At 46.8% G+C, this 23,821-nt stretch overlaps 1 protein-coding gene across 3 annotated transcripts in view; it reads left to right on the top strand.

Moving 5' to 3' along the window:
• Positions 1–1,203: 1,203 nt before the first annotated feature.
• The window catches only part of TAMM41 (TAM41 mitochondrial translocator assembly and maintenance homolog), a 52,423-nt gene continuing 29,805 nt past the window's right edge, over positions 1,204–23,821 (top strand). For 2 of the 3 annotated variants that reach the window (XM_005223059.5, XM_024982645.2), the window contains exons 1-4: positions 1,204–1,604; positions 4,278–4,460; positions 7,145–7,237; positions 16,333–16,483. In XM_005223059.5, coding sequence (XP_005223116.1) covers positions 1,470–1,604; positions 4,278–4,460; positions 7,145–7,237; positions 16,333–16,483 — 562 coding nt within the window. In that variant the 5' untranslated portion in view covers positions 1,204–1,469. 3 annotated transcript variants of the gene reach the window in all.

The following is a 23,821-nucleotide window of genomic DNA, read 5'->3' as shown; positions in this document are numbered from 1 at the left end:
TTCTGGAACGCTTGGCTGCTTCATCTGCGAAATGAAGGCATCACCTCCTCCCACAAGGCTGTAGAAGGAACGCAATGAAAAATAAATGTGAAATGCATCGAGGGCGTTTAGCCAAACCCAAATTTAGCTATTACTACTTCTGTTATTCTTAAGAGGCCGGGCTCATCAGGGGAGAAGGGAAGCATGTCTGAAAAGTCCCTGTCCAGGAATTCAGACTACATCCTGAAGGGCCCCGTGTCCCGGAGCAAGTTTCTCTGTGTGTGCGTGTGTGTGTGTGTGTGTGTGTGTTATTCTGTCGCTCTGTCGTGTTCAATTCTTTGAGACCCCATGGACTGTAACCCGCCAGGCTTCTCTGTCCGTGGAATTTTCTCAGCAAGAATGCTGAAGTGGGTTGCCATTTCCTCCTCCAGGGGATCTTCCTGACCCAGGGTTCAAACCCACATCTCCTGCATCTCTTGCGTTGGCAGGCAGATTCTTTAACCACTGAGCCACCAGGGAAGCCACACAAGTTTCTTTATTTACGAAGAGGTGAGCTCTTACCTAGGATCCCATTGCCATCAGAGACTGCATTTCATGTGCCCCTTGGTGAGCCGAATCCGTAAGGCAAAGGGGAAAAGACTCTTTCCCACCCTTAAAATTAAATACAAATATCAGAGAACCTTGGTGCATTCTTCTTCTTTTTTCCCACCATTTATGAAGCTCTTTCCTGCCCATCATAGAATTTGGAGAGGATTTTATGAGAAGAAAGCACAGCCACATCTTAACAGTGATAGTCTCTGGATGGTGGGATTTGGGGTGATTTTAACCTTACTTGTGTTTTCCTAAACCTTCAAAATCTTGCATAGTTTTGGAGCTGAGTAGAAACAATGGTTGCATAACATTGTGAATGCAATAAATGCACTAAATTGTAAAGTGTACAATTTTACGTTATGTGAATTTCACCTCATCCGAAAGATCTCCTGCAATACTACACACGTGATTTCATAGTCATTTACGAAAATGAGGTTTAGGACTTCAAGGCTCAAAGGCACTTCAATCAGCAATCACTCTCCCGCTCCCATGTCCAATCTTAATTCCAGGCGTCCAGCCTGCAGCGCGCTCCTCCGACCACCGGGGGGCTCTGCGGAAGCCTGGCGTCCCCACTCGCGGGAGGGCGCCTGCTCTTGCTCTTGCGCCTTCGGAGCACGTGTGCGCGCGGGGGGCGTGGCCCGCGTGGCCGCCAGGGAGGCAGGACGTCGCCCATTCGGTTGTGTCCCTGTTGCCTCCCGCCTGACTGAGTGACTTCATGTCTGACAGACTTCGTGTCTGACTGAACTGCCGCCCCGAGTCCTTGCGAGCCCCCCATCTCCTCGCCCCCCGGCCCCAGCCTTCTTCCGTCCGTCCGGGCGGGTCCCAGACTTCCATCTCCCACCCCGAGCGAGTTCCCGGTCCCGCCTGCTGTCCTCGGGGCCCTCGGTGACCCCGGCCCCATGGCGCTGCAGGCGCTGCAGAGCTCGGGGGTGGCCTTCCGCAAGATCCTGTCTCACTTTCCCGAGGAGCTGAGCCTGGCTTTCGCCTACGGCTCGGGGGTGTACCGCCAGGCGGGGCCCAGCTCAGACCAGAAGGTGAGCCCGGGAGGTCCCTTTGCCTTCGGTCCCTCCCGAGCCCTGGAGCTGCCGGGCCGCTCTGCGCATCCCCGTATCAACTCGCAAAGCCCTGATACAAACCCTACGAAAGGGCTCTTAGCAGAGCGGCAGCGTGAGCTGCGCTTCCAAAGACACGTAGGAGTCCGCTTGGGTCTAAGAGCGGGAGATGCAGTTATGTGGAGGGAAGAGCTGGTGCCGGGACAAGACGGGGAAAAAAAAAAATATATATATATATATATATATATACACATACACATATATACTTGCCAGGTTCTCGTTCAGCGTTCTCAGCCTTGGCTGAACATTGGAGTTTTCTAGAAAGCTTAAAAAAAATACTGATAATCTGGGTTCCAGTTGCGGAGATTTCAGGTTTAATTGGTCTAGGCTTTGGGAATTTAAAAAACTTCCCAGGTGATTCTACTACGCAGCCAAGCTTGAGAATTACGTCTCTGGCTGTAGGAGAAAATACAAAGTGATTCTCCTGACTTTGGAAAGCTGACGGACAGATGGTAGGTAGGGTTCGGGCATTTGCAGGAAGGGAGTTAGCGGGTGAGCAGTATATTTGCTCCGACCAGGCCGTTTCCCAAGTGTCTGTTTAGGGCAAAGCATTGTTACTCTTCAAAGTTGGCGGAGCACCAGAGCGGTGAGGGTAGAGGTTTCCTTATGATTGTAGATTTTTTTTTCCTCTTCTGTTAAATATATGGGGGGAAAAGTTTGCTTCAAGGTGGAGACAAGATTCAAGACATCCAAGAGTGGCCGGCAGTTATTGTCTATTTAGTGAGGCTTTTAATTGGCTTTGACAGAGGCTTTTGAGCCCTTGCTGAATTAAGGTTGGAGGAGCAGGAGTCGAGATAGAGATGTTTTCTGTACGTGCAGCTTGTGTTCTGGACTGGGTTTCTTTAATAAAGGAAGGAAATGGTATGGTGCAGTCTGCACTAGGGCCTCACTAGATTTCCTGGCTGTAATCTTTCAGTTAATCTTTGCCTATTCACTTCCTGCTGAGGCCATCTATACCGTGGCTTGAATTTCCTGGTTCCCACCTATACTAGTACTTAAGTAATGTGTTTATTTTGTATTTTATTGTGCTCGGTCCCTCAGTCTTTTCCAACTCTGCAACTCCATGGACTGTAGCCCATCAGGCTCCTCTGTCCATTGGATTCTCCAGGCAAGAATCCTAGAGTGGGTTGCCATTTCTTCCTCCAGGGGATCTTCTGACCTAGGGATTGAACCCTTGTTCCTGCGTCTCCTGCCTTGGCAGGTGGATTCTTTACCACTGAGCCACCTGCAAAGCCCCCTAATTTAAGTAGTACTTTAATTTGGCAGCATATGAGAAATGATAAATTTGGGGCATATAGGAAATTATAGATTAGGCTATTTTTTCCCTAACATATGTTAACATAAAATTGTTAAAAACGTGTCCACTCAAAATCTTAACTATCACCACTAGTTTTTAGGAAACTCAGAGTATCCTGATTCTATAGTCATCTCTTCATTTTCCTGTGAAGATTTTCCTTTGAGCAGACCTGGAATTCTCTCTAAGAAAAGGTCTTTCCTTTTCCCTCACCCTCGTTGCCTGCAAGTTCACAAGTAGATTCCAGCACCTGAGTCTGTCCCAGCTGAGTCCCTGCCTCGGTGCCCTGGTTACTGGCAGGCAGCCTCGTGTGTGGTGGTGCATCCTTTGTCTGACCTCCCTTTCTGCTGCAGGAGCATTTCTTACCACGGCAGCCAGTCTCCCTCTTTGGACCATCTGCCACCACTCTATACCTGCATCCCATCCAGCCCTACCGACCTAGACACAGCTCCCAGAACATGCCCAGCTCTCGTCTCCTCCACAAGAGCATTTTCATCCAACAGGACTCCCCTGACCCCATTCCTCAGGCCTTGCCTAACTCTTCACCAAATCTGCTTAACTTGTGCATTCTTGAAGACTCAGACTTACCAGAGTCTTGAAGAGTGTCGTCTCATAGGAAAATTCCTCCTTCCTCTCTGACCCCATTCTGAGTGAAATTCCCCTAGGAAGTCCTTTCCCTAATAATCTGTCTTTTCTCCCCAGTTGACTTTGAGCTCTTTACCTCTATCTCAGGACCCATCAGAGCTCATCGTAGATGATCAGGGAGAGGTTGGCTAATGGGTGAAGTTAAGATAACTTATTTCCCTTTGCATAATGCTTTATAGAGCTTGTCCACATGGTGTTATCTGATCTGAAAGAAAAGTGGAGCACATTTAACTATTTAGGTGGAAGACAGTGTAGCAAAGTGGTCTAGCCCAGAATTTGGAACCAGACTGTGTCTGTCATTCATTAACCGTGTGTCCTTGGGCAGGGAGCTTACTCTGTGCCATGGTTTCCTTTCCTGTAGAAATGGGATAATAATGGTATCTACCTTGTAGGATTGTTTTGAGGATAAAAAGAGTTACTGTATGTATAATACAGAAAGTGTTTAAAAGAAGGCTGAAACATTACTTCATTAACCATTACTGTTCTTAACGTGAGTTGGCAAAATGCAAAGCTCAGCTCGGTTCCACAGGTTTGCTTAAGTTTCTGACCCTGGGTCTGCTGTTAATCAAAGCTACATTGAGTTAGAGCTGTCCGCTCTGTCTCGGTGTCTTTCTAGGAGTTAAAACTAAAATCCGTCTCTTTTCTTCACCTCCCAGAATGCAATGCTGGACTTCGTGTTCACAGTCGATGACCCCGTTGCGTGGCATTCAAAGAACCTGAAGAGAAACTGGAACCACTACTCTTTCCTAAAAGTGCTGGGGCCCAGGATTATCACTGCTGTCCAGAATAACTACGGCGCCGGCGTTTACTACAACACTTTGATCACATGTGATGGGAGGGTGAGTGACTTCGGGCCTCTGTCTTAACTTGGGTGGATATTAACCTTTGTTCTTAGAATCCCAGCTAAATATGTGTGTTCTTACAGTCAGGAAATGTTCACGCTTTTGCTGGATGAAGGTGGTGGATGTCACTTTTTTTTTTTTTTTGCCTTTGGCCGAATGTTTTTTGGCTGGGAAAGATTGAGGGCAGGAGGAGAGGTGGGCGGCAGAGGATGAGATGGTTAGATAGCATCATTGATTTGACAGACATGAGTTTGACTCTGGGAGATGAGTTTTGACTCCACAAGGTGGTGAAGGACAGGGAAGCCTGATGTGCATGGGGTCACAAAGAATCGGACACAGAGACTGAACAACAGCAGCTGTTTCTTGGTGTCAAGTTTTAGTGCCTCAGCAGCACTCGAGTGCCTGTCGGGCGAACAGGTGGTGGGCCCACCCCCAGAGTTCCTGACTCAGAAGGTCTGGGATAGGGTTTGAGGATTTGCAGTTCTCCCTCACTGAGAGGTAATTGTCCTGTAACGCTGTGCTGGTTGTAGGTGTGTGGCGTAATGACTGATCTTACTGCGGGTTGATGACCACGTAAAGTCTAGTTAACACCCATCACCATACATAGTCGGTTTTCTTTTTCTGGTGATGAGAACTTTTAAGGTTTACTCTCTCAGCAGCAAGGGTTTGCATTTCTTTTTTAAAATTTTATTTATTTTTAATTGGAGGATAATTGCTTTGCACTACTGTGTTGGTTTTTGCCATACATCAGCATGAATTAGCCGTGGGTATTACATATGTCCCCTCCATCTTGAACATACCACCACCCCATCCCACCCCTCTGAGCTACTGCCGAGCGTCAGGTGAGCTCTCTGTGTTGTATAGCAACTCCCCACTAGCTATCTCTTGGACACATGGTGGTGTATATTTCAGTGCTTCTCTCTCAGTTTTTCCCACCTTCTCCTGCCCCCTGGATTTGCATTTCTAACAGGCTTTCAAATGATGCTGATGCTGCCCGTCTAGAACACACCTTGAGAACCACTGGTTTGGTCAGTGGGAGGGATGGGCAGACCCATTATGGATCAGGGTGGAAATTAATCTTATCTGTACAGAGAGGCACACACTCCCAGGGAGAAGTTGGAAGTGAAGAGGGGATCATAGGTAGTTGGAAGACTGTGGTGCCCAGTGGGAGGAACCCCTCGGTGCCATCGGTGGAGCTGAATTTGATGATGGGTGTTGGAGGGCAGATGAGCACCCCGGATCCTGGCGGAGGGTTGTCTGACTGCGGGGACCCTGCCCAGTAGTCATTCCGATGAGGAGTCCAGGCTCTAAGAGGACAGCCGGGAACTTAGCATGACCTCAGTGTGAGAGGACCAGTGGGAGCTGAGTCAGGGGCCTCCTAGAGTCAGCTAGGTGAAGGATGACTGCCACGCCAACGCTGCGCCAGGCTCCTGATGGCTCAGGGCAGACGAGTCACCTGGGGATCTGTGACGCTGATGCTCCTGGGCGGTGGACCACACTTTGAAAGGCAGGAGGCTGGAGTACCGACTTGAGAAGGATTTTGCAGGCCTCTCTGAGTGAGGCAGGGATGAGCGCTGTGGTTGGTGATGTCTGCATCGCCTTTGGGCCGGGTGTTTACTTTTCTGGTTGCCGTCAGGTCCTGCCTCCCAGCTGTTAGGCGCCTGGGGCAAGAAGGGCTCTACGGTGCAGTGGCCGGAGTGGAGGGAAGGCGGTCACTCAGCCCAGCCCCGCACATCCACGCTAGTCATGGAGCTCGGAGCTCTATGCTTTCTCCAGTATTAATGTTATCCTGAGCCGACCTCTAATTAGTAGTTTCAAACAGTATTAAAGCTCCAGTAACAAAATGTTTGGGCATAATTGTGTGCCAAAGGGACTGTACTTTTTAATGGAAATTCTTTAGCTACTTTTTAGATATTTGTAGCCTGCGAAGGCTGCTTGCATACTGAAGTTCAGTGAAGTGAGTCTGAGAAGATAACTGTTGGAGCAAATGGGATTTTGTAACCGGGAACAACTGCATTCAGAGTTTTGTATAAGTTATTACTGAAATGAGCTTGACTGTAGTTCCATGTGTTTAGGGCTGATAAAGAGGTTTTATGTTTGCATGTTGCATTGTAATTACAGAGGTGTTTAAAGTAGTCAACCGTGAAAGAGAAATTCACCGTGTGAAGGATGTCAGTAAAAACTTTGAGGAAAATTTCTCATTCTCTGCGATGAAACAACACTGGACCCAGACTGAAATTCAGGGACCTGGTTTGGCTCTGCTCCGCCAGGTGCCACCTCAGGCACATCGTTTATTGTCTCTGAGCGTCAGGTTTCTTATTTCTCACATGAGGAGCGTGAACTGCCGCGTGTCTCTCAGGACCAGTGTTTTTATTGATATTTCCAGTCCATTGAGGACCAAGATTAGACAGCCTAGAGAGCCATTCTGCCTCTGACATCACAAGTGCCAGAGTTAAAACCGTGGTCATCGCACCATGAATACCTCAGGCAACAGACAGTCTTGGAAACTAATTGCAAAAGATTTCGTGGAGATGTGTTTTTACAAGGTAGGTGGTTTTTTGAGTGGCTTTGGAAATCAAGCTTCTGCCCTGGTCAGAAATTTAGTTCTTTATATTTTGCACTTGCACAAGGGTCCATATGGCATTTTGCTCTTTCTCATGCACGACTCTTTTCTTTTCCAGCTTATCAAATACGGAGTTATTAGCACCAGCGTTTTGATCGAAGATCTCCTCAACTGGAATAACTTATATATTGCTGGTCGACTCCAAAAACCGGTGAGTGAGTGTTCTGTTAGGACTGTCTCTCCTCTCCAAACCTGACCTTACTTTGACCTTTGTGATTGCATTGGCATAGAAATGAGCTTCAGACTCCTTTTCCTGCGTACAGAATTTGTTGCCAAACAGTATCCAGGTATTACACTGTTGCTTCCCTCTCTCTCAAGATTCTCCAGGTGTTTGAATGGCTGAGACTCAGAGCCAGTCCGTTTGAGTCTGGAGGATGACAGGGGAGGCACCCAGGCCGCAGTAGAGCCTCTATCAGCAGACCACCCCCCCACCTCCCACCCCCAGATCACCGTTTCTTCTAGAATGCCAGTGCCACAGGGCACTGCTTGTCCACCAGTTTGTCCCGTCAGTGCCTGGGATCCCGTCTCCGCGGCCTCCTTGTTTGGGAGGTTGTTGGAGGAGGCTACAACGGGAAGGTTTTCCCCCGGGCTTCACTAGAAGTGAAAGCCAACAGCAGTGCGGAGGACCTAGACTTCCGACACGCATTCACAAATACCAGGCTGCTGCTTTTTTGCAGACGTATAATCTGTATCTGAGAAGGATATCTTCATAGTTTAAGATCTAGATGAAGTTGTCACAATTGCTGATCTCCCAACAAGGATTAATTTTTATTGAACTGTCAAAGGGTCTTCAGCCCCAAAGAGGGTTCACAGCGTTCTCAGACACCTCTCATAGGTGACTTTGCTGCTCCTTCTTTGTCAGCTATGGCAAGAGATTAGAGAGTTTTATATAATCTTAGCTCACTTGGTTGTGTGATAAAATCTCTACTGATATGTGTGGGAGGACCAAATTCTCTTTCCTTGAATTTAGGCTGAAAATTTAACAGTGTAGCTCATTTGGTCAGGGCGATAGTTACATGGATACAGTGTGCCACACTCAGTTGCTCAGTCACGTCCAGCTCTGTGTGACCCCACAGACTATAGCCCACCAGGCTCCCCTGTCCGTGGAGTTTTTCAGGCAAGAATACTGGAGTGGGTTGCCATTTCCTGCTCGTAGGGATCTTCCCAGCCCAGGGATCGAACCTGTGTCCATCAGCAGGTGGGTTCTTTACCACTGTGCCATCTGGGAAGCCCCCATACTACACTTGATCTTAGCCAAAAAGTGTGGGTACATCTATATGTAAAAATCTGCCAAGCTGTGCTGGGTAGATTACTTTGCTTTACTGTATATAGTTTTACTTAAGTAAAAGCTTGTTTTACATCCAGAAACAATGTATGGGTTCGTGGTTAGTCACTTCAGTCGTGTCTAGCTCTGTGTGACCCTATGTACTATACCCTGCCAGGCTCCTCTGTCCATGGGAATCTCCAGGCAGGAATACTGGAGTGGGTTACCATGCCCTCCTCATAATTGAGGAAATAAATGTAATTGGATATTTGTAAATATTCCTTTTCTTTCCAAGTTTCTTTTTAAATACACAAAATATGTAGCTTGATAGGAAGATGAATGAATGTGGAATTAGAATCCTTGGGTCTTACTCATTCCTGCTGCTTATTCACTGTTTATGTGACGTTAGGCAGCTTGTTTTATACTTCTCTATGCTCAGTTGTGTCCAACCCCCAGGACCGTACCCTACCAGGCTCCTCTGTCCATGGATTTTCCCAGGCCAGAATACAGAAGTGGGTCGCCATTTCCTTCTCCAGGGTATCTTCCCGACCCAGAGACTGAGCTCTCTGCATCTCTTGCGTCTCCTGCGTTGGCAGGCTGATGACCGCTAGTGCCATGCAGAATGGAATAGCAGTCCTTGCCCTGGCTTCTTCACAAAGCTGGTGAAAAGTGGGAGCAGGATGCCAATACTGGAAAGAACACAGGTGTTTTCAAGTCAGACAGTTCCAGCTCTGACACCCCCTAGCCGTGTAAACTGGCACCAGGGACTTAATCTGCCTGGGCCTTGGGCCTCCCTCACCTGTGGCTGAGAGTGATGACACTGACCTCAAAAGGCATTTGAGAAATGCCTGGATCTAAGATGCCTGGCACCTAGTAGACATTGAGGAAACCATCTCTCCCTTCTTTGTGTCTTCACCTGTCTCAGTTATTTTGAGATAAAATGAGGTGTTGAATATGAAAATGTATTCTCTGTACTATGTTTTGTTCTTGTAATATTTCAAGTTTTTTTTTTTTTTTTTTAAAACAATCTATCCAGCACAGCTTGGCATTGTTGTTATTGTTCAGTCACTAAATCACATCCAACTCTTCGCAACCCCATGAACTGCGGCATGCCAGGCTTCCCTGTCCTTCAGTCTCTCTCAGAGTTTGCTCAAACTCCTGTCTGTTGAGTCGGTGATGTCATGTGACCATCTTGTCCTCTGTTGTCCCCTTCTCTTCTTGCCCTCCATCTTTCCTATCATCAGGGTCTTTTCCAGTGAGTTGGCTCTTCACATCAGGTGGCCAAAATATTGGAGCTGCAGCTTCAGCCTCAGTCCTTACAGTGAATATTCAGGGTTGATTTCCTTTAGGAGTGACTGGTTTGATCTCCTTGCAGCTCAAGTGTCTCTCAAGAGTCTTCTCCAACACCACAGTTCAAAAGCATCAATTCTTCAGTGCTCAGCCTACTTGATGATCCAACTCTCACATCCATACACGACTACTGGAAAAAACCATAGCTTTGACTAGACGGACCTTTGTCAGCAAAGTAACATCTCTGCTTTTTAATATGCTGTCTAGGTTTGTCACAGCTTTTCTTCCAAGGAGCAAGCATCTTAATTTCATGGCTGCAGTCACCATCTGCAGTAATTTTGGAGCCCAAGAAAATAAAGTCTGTTACTGTTTCTACTTTTTCCCCATCTATTTGCTATGAAGTGATGGGACTGGATGCTCTGATCTTAGTTTTTTGAGTGTTGAGTTTTAAGCCAGTTTTTATCACTCTCCTCTTTCACCCCGATCAAGAGACTCTTTAGTTACTCTTCACTTTCTGCCAGTAAAGTGGTATCTTCTGCATATCTGAGGTTTGTGATATTTCTTCCTGAAATCTTGATTCCAGCTATGATTCATCCAGCCCAGCATTTCACATGATGTACTCTGCATATAAGTTAAATAAGCAGGGTGATAATATACAGCCTTGAAGTACTTCTTTCCCTATTTGGAACCAGTCCGTTGTTCCATGTCTGGTTCTAACTGTTGCTTATTGTCCTGCATAGAGGTTTCTCAGGAGACGGTAAGGTGGTCTGGTATTCCCATCTCTTTAAGAATTTCCCACAGTTTGTCGTGATCCACACAGTCTAAGGCTTTAGTGTAGTCAATGAAGCAGAAGTGGATATTTTTTTGAATTCCCTTGCTTTTTCTATGATCCAACAGATGTTGGCAACTTGATCTCTGGTTCCTCAGCCTTTTCTAAACCCAGCTTGTACAAATAGACTGCAGAAAACAGATGTGCCATGAAATCTCAGAATGTAAGCACTGGAAATGACCTCAGATTTCATCTAAATATCACGTATTCTGATAAAATAAAAACATCAGTTCAAAGCAACACTCAGATACACTCAGGTCATTTAAAACTGCATTTCTCAGCTTACTTGGAGAAGACAGTGTTCTTGATAACAGTGATAGTCCCTCAGGCTTCTTGGGCTTTCCAGGTGGCTGCTGCTGCTAAGTCACTTCAGTCATGTCCCGACTCTGTGCGACCCCATAGATGGCAGCCCACAAGGCTCTGCCGTCCCTGGGATTCTCCAGGCAAGAACACTGGAGTGGGTTGCCATTTCCTTCTCCAATGCATGAAAGTGAAAAGTGAAAGTGAAGTCGCTCAGTCGTGTCTGACTCTTTGCGACTCCAAGGACTGCAGCCTACCAGGCTTCTCCGTCCATGGGATTGTAAAGAACCCGCCTCCCAAAGCAGGAGACATAAGAGACGCGGATTTGAACCCTGGGTTGGGAACATCCCCCGGAGGAGGGCATGGCGACTCACTCCAGTATTCTTGCCTGGAGAATACCATGGGCAGAGGAGCCTGGCAGGCTACAGTCCATGGGGTTGCAAAGAGTCGGATGTGACTGAAGTGACTTAGCACATGTGCACAGGCTTATTAAGAAGCTTCTCAGTTAAGTTCAGTTGCTCAGTCGTGTCCGATTCTTTGCAACCGCATGGACTGCAGCACGCCAGCCTTCCCTGTCCATTACCAACTCCTGGAGTTTGCTCAAACTCATGTCCATTGAGTCAGTGATGCCATCCAACCATCATCCTCTGTCGTCCCCTTCTCCTCCTGCCTTCAATCTTTCCTAGCATCAGGAAAGAAGCTTCTAGCACAAGAAAATTAAGCTATCTTAAGAACCAATTGAGGTTTTGAACATAACATATGAAATTAAAGATTAAAAATCATAAATGGATAAATCAACTCTTCCACCTACACCTGCCTCCAGTTTCTCTTTTCTGCAGAAGTAAATCACTGTTAAATGGAGAATTCTTAGGATAACTATCTTTAAACTATTTTTACCCCTGAAAGTGTTAGTTGCTCAGTCATGTCCAACTCTTTGCAACCCTATGGTCAGTAGCCTGCCAGGCTCCTCTGTTCATGGAATTCTCCATGCAAGAATACTGTAGCGGATAGTCATTTCCTTCTCCAGGAGATCTTCCCAGCCCAGGGATTGAATCTGGGACTCTTGCAGGCAGCTTCTTTACTGTCTGAGCCAAAGACAGATTTTTTTTTTTTTACCTCTAGGTGGCAGCAAATATTAACCAAAGGAACAAATCTGATACAAAGAAAGAGTTGAAAGCCTTTGGATGAAAATAATGGGTGAATGAATATCTTAAGAAAGAATTGTGAGAATGAGTGTAGATTTTTTGTTTTCATGTGTCTTAAAAGGAATTACATTAAATTATGTTGTCTGAAGCTCTAAAATTATCCTCCATGTTACAAATGGAATAGGATTTGTCAATCACTAGCAGTTTAAGTCTTGAAAAGGAATATGCAAAGGGCATATGGGAACTCGTCTGTGCTTCTCATATGGCTTTGCTGTGAACCTAAACCTACTTTAAAAGATAAAGTTTATTATTAAGAAAATAGGAAAGAATATAGAGGAGTACTTTGCTTAAAAAGATGGACATTTCTGGAAAAAATTGAGTACAAGTTGCATTTCTATTATGCTTTACGGTTACCTTCCCGCATCATTGAGGAGACGGCCCGGTCTTACTTCTGGTGCAACTGCAAGTTTGCATTATCGACCAAGCCATTTTCCAAGTCGAGAAACACGTAAAGTATTTAATAGAATCTCGTTGTAGCCAGTCTTTAGGCCAAAGAAGTCTCAAGTTATATTAGTATTTATTCCTCTAGTTTATTTAATGTAAGTTGAATTTTTGTATTTCATGTTTTTTTTTTAGTGTGTGGATAATTTGGCGTAAATATTTAAAGCAGTCACATTTACGAACAATGGTATTTTGCCACCTTGTTAAGGGAATTTTAATTTATTTTAATGTATTCATTTCAATATATTTTTTTCTTTTATTTGCTAGTCATATAGCTTTTTTTTAATAATAACTTTATTGAGATATAATCACACATACTTCAACCCTTTAAAAAAGTGTATGACTCAGTGGTTTTTTTAGTATATTCACAATTTGCAAGCGTCACCATATTGTAACTTCATTGACTTACTTCTTTGTAGTAGAAAACCTCCCCCAGTGGTAGAAAGGGTCCCTGAATGAGATTTGGAAGGCCTGCTCACTAGTCTTGGCTCTGCCTGGCTGAGAGCAAATCTTTGAGCCTCTAGCCTTTGAAAGGAAAGATTGAGCCATTCATTTACTTATTCAAAAGACGACTAAGTTTTTTCTCTGTGTATGCCAGAAGAATAAAAAAAAAAAGACAACCACATTTCCAGTTTCAAGCGCCTACAGTCCAGTAGGTAGATAATAAGGTTTTTTTTTTTTAATCCAGCTCAAATGTCTACTGTTTCTTTTTGGTCCTTAAGCAAGTCCATTTAGAAAAATCGGCCTTTCTGTTCATTTGGAACGGAAAACTGCTATGGGACGTGTCATTGGATTAATGGTCGAGTGTTTGAATGGGGGGCGGTGAGGGCTGTGTTCTTTGTGACTATAACTTCACTCTTTGCAATTCAAGCTCGTCTCCATGTGACTATTATAGAGGAGACCATGTGTGACTCTGTCCTTTTTTCTGTCTTGAAAGGTACTCACAAATCTCTCCAGTTGGGCTTTTGCAAGTCCCTTCGAGTGTTAGGCCTCCTCTCTCTCCAGTGAGGATATTCCCCTTGGCAGTAGAGCTGACGCTCGATCTGTGGTTCAGGTCGGGGCTTTCCCAGTAAGATACAGACAGCTATTCACAGATCTGAGGGCCTCCCTTTTCTTCCGGGGCCGCCCTGGCAGTGTCCCAAGAGCTCACTGGCTTTTCACTCTAGACGGCAAGGAACAGTGCTGCCAAGACAAGTTCCTGGTTCGCCTTCCTCTGGAGAACCAGAGGAGCAGAGTCTCCTGAACTCACGTTTTTCCTTTGAGTTAGGATGCTTTTATCTTCATTCTCTTAACCTTAAGTAGCAAACAGACTGCCTTTTAAAAAAGAAACACCTAAGTAGAAGCTTTCTTAGAGAACAGGAGTATTTTTCATCAAATAGGAAAAATTTTCCCAAACTTACTCTTTCCTTTGCAACTTTGATTTGTTAGTATCTCAAAATAGCTTCTATTTTCATTGAGTTTCTGTGAAAGTTCACTTCCCCACCCCCCTGCAAAAAAAAAAAAAGAGGGTGAAGAATTATTGAGCAGGACCTGGTGAATGAGGATGAAGAATAGGAAATGATAAAGAGGCTTCACAGGCTCTCTGGACAGGTCCTGGTCTGGGGTGCCGCCTGTTCCTCAAGGGGAGCTCTTTTAACCCTCTGGGTCTCCGTTTCCCCATTAGTGAGATGAGGAGGCTGCCCTCCTAGATCCCCAATTCCATACGGAGTGTAAGGCTTGGGAAAGTTATTCTAGGACTAGGCAGAGGAGTTATTGTAGGACTTTCAATTTTGTCTTAATCATCTTCCAGGATTAAAAGTTAAGCAGGACAGAATGCGTGAATAAAATGTCTGAATACTCAGAGCTGGCTTTGCCAAGTACAAGGGTGTTACCCTGGTCTTTGCCATCAGCTCATTATGCAACCCTGGGCAGGCCATGCTCTTGGACTGCTCCTTGCTTTGACTTTCTGCAGATGTTTGTGGTAATTCCAAACTCACTGAAGTGCTCCAAGGCTTAATTCAGGGCCATTAAGTCCTTGTAATTATGAGGAAGGAGGAGGCAATATGGAATTAAGTAGCTTACATACCATATGAAGCTTTGTATGTTGTAAATATTCCATTTAAAAAAGGGACAAAAGGTAAACGGTAGAATTCAGGTTCTTCAGTTCAGTAGCTCAGTCGTGTCCGACTCTGCATCCCATGGACTGCAGCCCACCAGGCTTCCCTGTCCATCACTGACTCCCAGAGCTTGCTCAAACTTGTGTCCATCGAGTTGGTGATGCCATCCAACCATCTCATCCTCTGTTGTCCCTTTCTCCTCCTACCTTCAATCTTTCTTCAATCAGGTTCTTAAGCCTGATTTATAAAATAATTGTTTTCTAATACTGCTCTTCACAATTAATGAAAAAACAGAGAAGAACCTGTACTTTGGGATGTACATCATTCCCATCTTTCCTTGCTATCTGCTGCTGCGTTGCTTCAGTCGTGTCCGACTCTGTGCGACCCCGTAGACGGCAGCCCACCAGGCTCCCCCGTCCCTGGGATTCTCCAGGCAGGAACACTGGAGTGGGTTGCCATTGCCTTCTCCAATGCATGAAAGTGAAAAGTGAAAGTGAAGTCGCTCAGTCGTGTCCAACTCTTAGCGACCCCATGGACTGCAGCCTACCAGGCTCCTCCATCCATGGGATTCTCCAGGCAAGAGTACTGGAGTGGGGTGCCATCGCCTTGCTATCTAATACACTTTTAATTTGGAGTTTGTCATACTGTTTGTGTCTTTTATGTGTCGTCTGAATTTTGCCAGAAATGATCTGTGTTTGATAAATGAAAGGCAGTCTAAACCCTACTTTCTGGAACACGAGGAGAGTTTGCTTACAGCACTAAAGGATCAGAGACGGCAGCTGCGTTTCAGATACGTGAGTGTCCTCAGGAGGGATTTCTAGACCCACTGCTTGCTTAGAAAGTCAGTCAGAAGCAGCATGATGGTCCACAATCGTGTCGGGAGTGCACACTGGCACAGTCGCTACAGAGAGCAACGTGGCAGTTCTGGTTCTAAGCTCGTGCCTGTAGAGCAGTGCTGTTCACACGCGGCCCCTGGAGCAGCATCAGCGTCACCTGGGAACCTGGCAGAAATGTACCCCGGCCTGCCGAGTCAGAGTCTCTGGGGATGGGCCTAATACTGGGTGTTTGAACAGGCCCTGCAGGAGACTCTGATCTCCTAAAGGTGAGAAGCCCCGGCTCAGAGAAGCGCATGCGCTGTGCACCAGGAGACACACAGGGAAGCTCCCTTCAGCTGCGGGCTCAGCTGCGGGCTCTCACTGAATCTTCCCCGCAAGCTCGTAAGCCTGTCAGGTACGAACCCCGTCACAGAGGCAATGAGAGACAGGGCGTGAGCACATGCTGGCGACTGCAGTGCCGTCTTCATGACCAGTCAGACACTGGAGCAGTTTGTATCTCGATGGGAGGGGAGCACAGACAGCAGTTTCTTCTAGCTGGTTTTCTTTCCTTTTTCCTTACTTAGGTTCAGATCAGTTCAAAATAGAGCATGGCCTGCTCAGGTTAGATAAGAACAGAGATGAGTTCTGAATAAAGAAGTAAAATGCCTTTGTCTACCATAAAATTAAATGAAGAACAAAGAGATTAAAAAATAAAATTCTCAATTTCTCAAAGGTCATTTATTCCATTTTGTACTAACTTTTTCAAAACTCGTGGGGTTTCCTCATTTAGAAAAATATTTTGTTTTCTTTCCTATGTCATGAGTTCTCTGATTTGGGCTTAAAACAGGAGACTCCAGAATTAGATTAGTAACTATTTCATGTCAACGGGCCTAACACTGCAGTATCTTCAGGGCTGAGGGTTTTGGACAGCTCCAGTGCGTGTAGTAACACCCAGGTTGGGCAGTGCCCCATTTCAGGAAGTCTTCTGAACGTCCTGCTTTTCCAGGTGAAGATCGTGGCGATGAATGAGGATGTGGCCCTCCGCTCGGCCCTGGATCAAAACCTAAAGAGCGCTGTGACCGCGGCTTTCCTCATGCTCCCCGAAAGCTTTTCTGAAGAAGACCTGTTTACAGAGATCGCCGGGCTCTCCTACTCAGGTTAGTAGGTTTCGTGCTGCACTTCCTGCCGAAAAGAGATTCGCTGTTGAAAGATCGAGCAGGCCCGACCCCCCCGCCCCTCGCTGGCAACAGAGGTTCTGGTCCCAGCACCTCTCTGAAGGTCTCTGCAGGAACCTGCCATCTGCCTCCTTGCCCCCAAGGTCTCTTCCTTTTCACATCTCTACATAGGCTAACCCTTCTGTTGTTGTTATTGTTAATTTTTATTTTGAAACACTTTCAGAGTACAGGTAAGTTTCAGTAATCATCCAGAAAGCTATGCCCTTTCCCCAGAAACGACTCACACTTGTTTTATCATTCTCTCTGTATCAGTGATGTTCAGAAGTTGACAGCAGAACCCCCTGGAGGGCCTGTCAGAACAGACAAGACAGTCGATTTGGGAGGTCTGGGGCGGGGTCCCCAAAGTCTGTATTTCTCTCCCGTTCCTGGTGATGCTGATGCTCCTCCAGGGACCCGACTTGGAGAACCACTGCTCCCTCTCTGCACGTAATACGCCGCATGATGCATGTTCTTCTGAACTGTTAGGGAGTCGGGCACACATGTCACATCCCCTTTAGGCCCATTACTTCAGTGTGTGTTTCCTAAGAACAGGGCATCCTCTCGCAGAACCACAGTGCAGGCGCCAAATAGCAACGATGCATCACTTCTATCAAACTGATAAGTTTCACTTCTAATGTTGTCGGTTGTCCCCATAATGTCCTTTCTAATATTTTATCCTCAAGTACATGATCCCGTCAGGGATCGCATAATGTATTTAGATGCCATCTCTTTTATCTTTTAATTTGTAATGTTTCCTCAGCCTTTCTTTGTCTCATATGACACTCACATATTTGCAGTCTGCAGACCAGTGATGTTGGTGCCCTGATAAGCAGTGTTTTCTCCTGTCTAAGCAAACTGGGGAGACATTTGAAGGTCAGGCCAGTATCCTATTTCTTACCAAACTTTCCCTCCAAGGGTGAATTTCCACTTAGGATTCTTGCTGGAAACAGTCTTTACTATGATGGGTGCAAAGTGGTGACTTGGCCACTCCACCTTTCCTCATATTAAGGAAACCTTTCTCCCTTGTTCTCCATTCATCTATTTATTTATCTGAATATTAACTTCCTTTCCCCTTAAGCCAGCTGTGCTCCTCAAAGTTATCAGGGGGAGGGGGAGGCCAAGAGGACAGAGCCTGGCCCCTCACTGTAGCCTTGGCCCCAGGAGCCCCCCAGCGATCTGTTTAATGTGTTAAGAATTTGTGTATAATTCCATTTTCAGAAAAATAGTCTGTCTTCTAAACCATAGTTTGAAAACCACTATCTTAAATATCCCTCTTTCCCAACTTTTAAGTATGAGTCAGAGAACTCTGTGCTCAAATACTGCAGAGGCAGCTGACTCGTTCTCTGAATCCCTGTAGAGATAAGATTTCATGGAGACGCCGTGCTCACAGAGATGCGAAAGGTCTCGCTCTTCAGTCTTGTTCCCAAAATGTGTGTGTTGTGACCACAGCTGTCATGCAGCACGGGTGAGAAGGCAGGTAAAACAACCTTGGTCTCGGTTGCTTCCAGCATCTCATGGCAGCCTCGCTGCCTGTCAGCAAAGGCCAAGGGGACAGCATGGTGGGGCTGCATCCAGGAGGAACGTGTGGGGAGGGGCCCTCTGTCTGGGTGCCTCCCCGACCCCGCTCACCTGCGAGGAAAGGTGGACCTGAACCTTCGGTCGACTTTGTGGGAGAAGATGCAGAGCCGTCCTCTGCTCTGATCACGTCGTCAGCATCAGCTTAGTGTTAGGTGGACTCTAGGTTGCTGCTGTTGTTCAGTCACTCAGTCGTGTCCGGCTCTTTGTCATCCCATGGACTGCAGCATGCCAGGCTCCTCTGTCCTTTACCATCTCCCAGAATTTGCTCAAACTCATGTCCATCGAGTCGGTGATGCCATCCAACCATCTCATCCTCTGTCATCCCCTTCTCCTCCTGCCCTCAATCTTTCCCAGCATCAGGGTCTTTTCCAATGAGTCGGCTCTTCTCATCAAGTGGCCCAAGTACTGGAGTTTGAGCTTTAGCATCAGTCCTTTGAATGAATATTCAGGACTCATTTCCTTTAGGATTGCCTGGTTTGATTCATTGCAGTCCAAGGGACTCTCAAGAGTCTTCTCCAACACCACAGTTCAAAAGCATCAGTTCTTAAGTGCTCAGCTTTCTTTATGGTCCAGCTCTCACATCCATACACAACTACTGGAAAAACCATAGCTTTGACTATACAGACCTTCGTTCACAAAATGACGTCTCTGCTTTTTAATACGCTGTCGAGGTTCGTCATAGCTTTCCTTCCAAGGAGCAAGCTCTTTTAATTGCATGACTCTAGGATTTCTCTATAAATTTCAAACATTGACTGAAGACATTTATTTACAGACTTTAAGTAAGCATTCAAGCTGCTTTCAATCTTGAGCTGACTTTTGTTCCACCTCCTGAAAGGACCATGTCATACGCTCCTGGTTTCTCCTGTTGTTTAGTAAACACTTGCTGATTCGTAGCAGAATCATCTTCTGCTCCGCTTCTTCTAGAATATTCACTAAGAGCTGCTGTATAGCGATGCTGTTCCATAATCAGTGGGTCCGTAAGTGGGTAGGTGGGTGGATGCGTAGGTAGGCGGCTGAGCACTTACCCTTTACTCCACCATGGATCCTCATGGTGCCGCCTCCGCTCAGCAGACGTGTGTGTCCTGTGTCTCCTGTGCCACACACTGCGCTAGGCCGGGTGCGAGCTCGCAAGCGAGATGCGATGAATCTCCTCGTGGAGGTCATGTTCTTTTAGGGAGAGACTGACGGCAAAGAAGCAGTAGGCAGTTTCAGACAGCGGTGAGTGCCGTGAGGAGAAGAAAATACTGCAGGTTGAGGGTGAGGCTGTTTCTCAGTGGGTGGTTCAGGAAGGGCCTCTGAGGCAGGGGACGGTGTCTACGAGCCTGCCCGGGGCTGTTGGGGAAGAGCTGACCGATGAGTGCGTTGCTCCCCAGAGCCAGGTCTCACACCCTGCTGTGTCTGACCCCAGCCCCACAGCCTCTGGTCGCTCCCATTCCTCATCTCACCTCGTCCTGTTTTCTAGCCGTTACATTTGTTACTGTTTAATCAGCCTTGGTCTTCGAGTTTGGCCAAGTAGCCCATATCACTCATTTCACAAAGGCTGGCTTCTTTTTCCTGCAACACATAGGACATGATGCTTTATAGGTTCTCCCCAGAGAGGGCTGATTCCCACTCTGTGTGATCTCTACCTTGTGGATAAGACCTTTTCTAGAAAGTGTTCTCTAAGTCAGTTGTTTAGATTGGGAATATATTTTCCCATTGAAACATCATAATATATGATGGTTGTTGGTACGCCAGGACACAGTGTAATTAATGGTTAACTAGCCTGTGATATGATGGAACTAGACTGGGATGGTGCGGTTGGGGAAGGATCTAGACCCTGCAGGCAGGTGTCTTCTGTAGATGTGAGACTTGCCCCAGGTGATGTGTTGAAAGACCAGCTTTTTTACCTGCCTTTTGTAGGCTTCTGAGAACCCAGTATCCTTGAATTGATCAGATTCTAATCCCTTCTGGAAACCACCCAAACCTCCCAAGCCCTTGGAATATTCCAGATTTCAAATTACTCACCAACCTCATTTTTACTTACAACTTGGACATCTATTTTGCACCTGTTTTCAGTTGAGAGAGGTGATATGTTGTCCCTAACCTGCGAAGTTCCGTTTCTCCCTGGCGGAGTCTGGGGGACATGGAGAAAACAGTTGTCTCCGTGTCATTGGACAAGTTCCTGCCAGTAATTGTTGGTGGAGGCAAGATCTGTCAGTATTACTAGCAGTAATAATAATAATAATCCCTGTATTCTGTGTAGTATTTGAGGATCACTTTAACTGCCTCAGGGTCAGTATTTATGGCATTATCATTATAAATGGTGGTGAGAAAGGAGTGGGTGGAAGATGGGAGCCTGCAGAATTGGGGAGCAGAAAGCCCTCTAATCCTTCAGTTATTCTTAGAAGTCAGCATTTAAGCAAACAGAAAAGGAAACCGAATGGACTTTTAAAGGGCCACCTTCACGTTCTTGTGAAAGTGCAAACTACTGACTAGTGTTAGGTAATGATCCCTGGTTTAACATTTATCAAGTGAATCAGCGTCCCATACCTTATATAAAGAATTAAGGATGCAATGTCTGCTCTAAGGAGCTTCACATTAGTCAACATATGTGGTCATAGTGAGTCAGTGGCAGACTTCAAAACAGCCCAGGTGGAAAAGGCAGGGGTGTGTAAGTGCATGTCCCATTCAGGGAGGGAGGAGCGGATGGATGTGACAGAGGTCCACGCTGGTGGCCGGAGAAAGGCACATTCTTTGTCATATGTCAGGAATGACTTTCGGTACTTTGATCTAATAACTCATTTCATCCTCACACACAACCCTTTGATAGGGTGCTATATTATTGCCCCATTTAACAGATGAGAAAACCAAGGCCCAGGTCTGTCTCAGGTCAGTTGTCTGGTAGATTAGTAGGTGGTAGCGCTGGAATCTGAGCCCACACCCTTTTTGTAACTTTGTATTTTGTGTTGGTGTATAGCTGATGAACATGCTGCAGTAGTTCCGGGTGAGCAGCAGAGCAGCTCAACCACAGACACGTATCCACCCTCCCCCAAACGCCCCTCCATCCAGGCTGTCCCATAACACTGATAGAGTTCCACGTTAGTCTTCATTCTTAACCACTGAAATTCACTGCCTCTCTGGTGTTTTGGAGAAGAGGTTAGACCCGGGTTGGGCAGGGTGTTGAAGACAAAGTGAGCAGATGGGAATTTGATAACTAAGAGCCACAGAAGTTTTCTGGCATTGCAAGTTGGGCCAGGATTTGTGGTTGTGGAAAGATAACTTTGCCAGCAGTGTGCAGGAGGGAGAAAGACTGAGAATGAGAACGTTTTTTCCCTCAGCACATAATCACAAGAGTTTCCTCTGCTGGACGCCCTTCTAAGCTCTGGGGATAAGGCAGGCATGGCCCCGGCCCTCATGGCGCTTTCTCTGCAGTTGAAAAGCCCGACGGCAGACACGTGGCAGCACAGAACAGGGGAGGGGGCAGGCGTCACTTTGGTGCAACCAGAGACGGCCTCTCCCCAGGGGGACCTGAGCACTGGCGTCTGAGCACCCGTGAGGAGAGCCACGGGAGAGCTGACCAGGCAGCGAGGGGCCTGCAGGGAGGACGGTTGGGACCCGGCCGGTGTTGGGTCACCTCCAGAAATCCCCCGCCCCGTGGCACATAGCAGGCCCCTCTGCGTGTGGGTGGATGGACAGGGCGCAGCCAGTCTGGACGGTGATAAGCGCTCAGGCAGGGCCTCAGGACCATAACAGCCTCACGTGGAAACAGCTGCTCAGCTGGGTGTTCCGTTTAGTCACTAAGTCGTGTCCAGCTCTTCTGTGATCCCGTGGACTATAGCCCACCAGGCTCCTCTGTCCATGGGATTTCCCAGGCAAGAATACTGGAGTGGGTTCCATTTGCTTCTCCAGGGGATCTTCCCGACCCAGGGATCGAACCCACATCGCCTGCATTGGCAGGTGGATTCTTTACCACTGAGCCTCAGGAATCCCATTCTGTTTAGTACTTTGCTTTTTCTAATCATTATATTACTTCATGGAAGGCAGCATTAGTACAGAGTTTATAAGCTGGGGCTCTGCAGTCAGACACCTGGGTTCACCTCTTAGCTTTAACCTTAATTAACTTTCTGTCTTTGGACAAGTTTCTTATCTCCTTGTGACTCAGTTTCTTTCTCTCTAAAGGAGTTTTTTATACGGATGAAGCTAAATCATACATGTAAATTAAATTGTTTGTGCCTGGCACATCGTAAATGCTCAGTAAATGTTATCCTGCATTATTCTAGATCCATGTTTGCTTGTATTAACATAGGGCTTCCCTGGTGGCTCAGACGGTAAAGAATCTGCCTGCAGTGTGGGAGACCGAAGTCCATCCCTGGGTTGGGAAGATCCCCTGGAGGAGGAAATGACAATCTACTTCAGTATTCTTGCCTGGAGAACTCCATGGACAGCGGAGGCTGTCAGGCTACAGTCCTTGGGGTCACAAAGGGTCAGACACGACTGAGCAACTAACACACACACCACACAGCCACTTGCTGTAGACAGAAAGGCAAGGCTGCAGTCAGACCTGAGCCTGAACACCAGCCTCGTGGAGGTGCTGGAACCTTTCCGAGCCCGTTTTCTCCTTTGTAAAGGGGAAATAACTATTTCATAAGAAGATTTTCCATGAGATAATATGTATAAAACCCCAGCATCACAGCTCACTGATGGTTGGCGCTCAGAAAATGACTCCTGTCATTATTCATCACTGTTACTGTGTATCATCGCTGGCTGCAGAGACCTTCCTCAGGCTGAGACACCCTGATCCGCCCAGTGCTTCAGTGACTGGTGGACACTCAGGCTGCCTTCATCTACCATTGTTCTACTAATGACATGACTATGGTTCACTTCGGCCAAATCTGTTTGGTAGGGAAGAGAGCACAGGGGGACACTAGCTTCCTTGGACACGTTCGCCAAACTGGGATTGTGTCGTCTGATATACTGACCACTAAATACATGTTGGCAAATGATGCGTGTCAGAGTTAGCAGAGGACTTAAGTCAGGTAGAGTCACTTGGCCCTTCACAGTCCTTGAGGAACGAAAAACCCTTCAACCGCTGACATGTGCGAGAGAGAGAATGGGTTTCTTTTTCGGTGCCAAACTGTCTGAACGCAGCCTCAGCTACTTCTAGGAACAAGACAAAGCAGTGAGGAAGTGCCAGCTGAGTGGTTCTTAGAGAAAAAAAAATTAGGAATGAGTGCCAGCCCTCTACAGTGCGAGTGAACATCCCCATTTCTGGATCCTGGTGGAAGCCAGTTAGACTTTTCCTCTGGGGCGAGAGCTCCTACGATTTCTTCCATGACAGTCACACCTCTGCCCTCGCCAGCAGTGTCCCTGGGTGACGTGGATGTTGGGAGTGACTCTCGCAGTCATTTGGAAACAGATTTCCGCAGGCTTGGCAAGCCTGAGCGCTTGCTGAAGCCTCGCTCGGAACGCTTCTTTACTCAGTCACTAGCTGGTTCCTGAGCGTGCCGCGCTCCTGAAAGGGTGTCAGTCACCACCCGTGTCTAACGTCTCTGGGTTACTTACTGTGTGTCTGGTAGTGTTCTAAGTGCTTTACATGTACTAACTCATTTAATCCTGGAAATTCATGAGCCTGCTGTACTGCTGCTCCGTATTGTACTGTGTCTGGAGATCCCGAAGCCAGAGCAGGAGGGAGCTCGTGCTGGGCCCTGCAGCTTCTAGTCC

This window comes from Bos taurus, chromosome 22 (genome assembly GCF_002263795.3).
Source record: "Bos taurus isolate L1 Dominette 01449 registration number 42190680 breed Hereford chromosome 22, ARS-UCD2.0, whole genome shotgun sequence".
Classification (NCBI taxonomy): domain Eukaryota; kingdom Metazoa; phylum Chordata; class Mammalia; order Artiodactyla; family Bovidae; genus Bos; species Bos taurus.
Note: the sequence above shows the minus strand (reverse complement) of the source record. Positions and strands in the feature narration are given on the sequence as shown.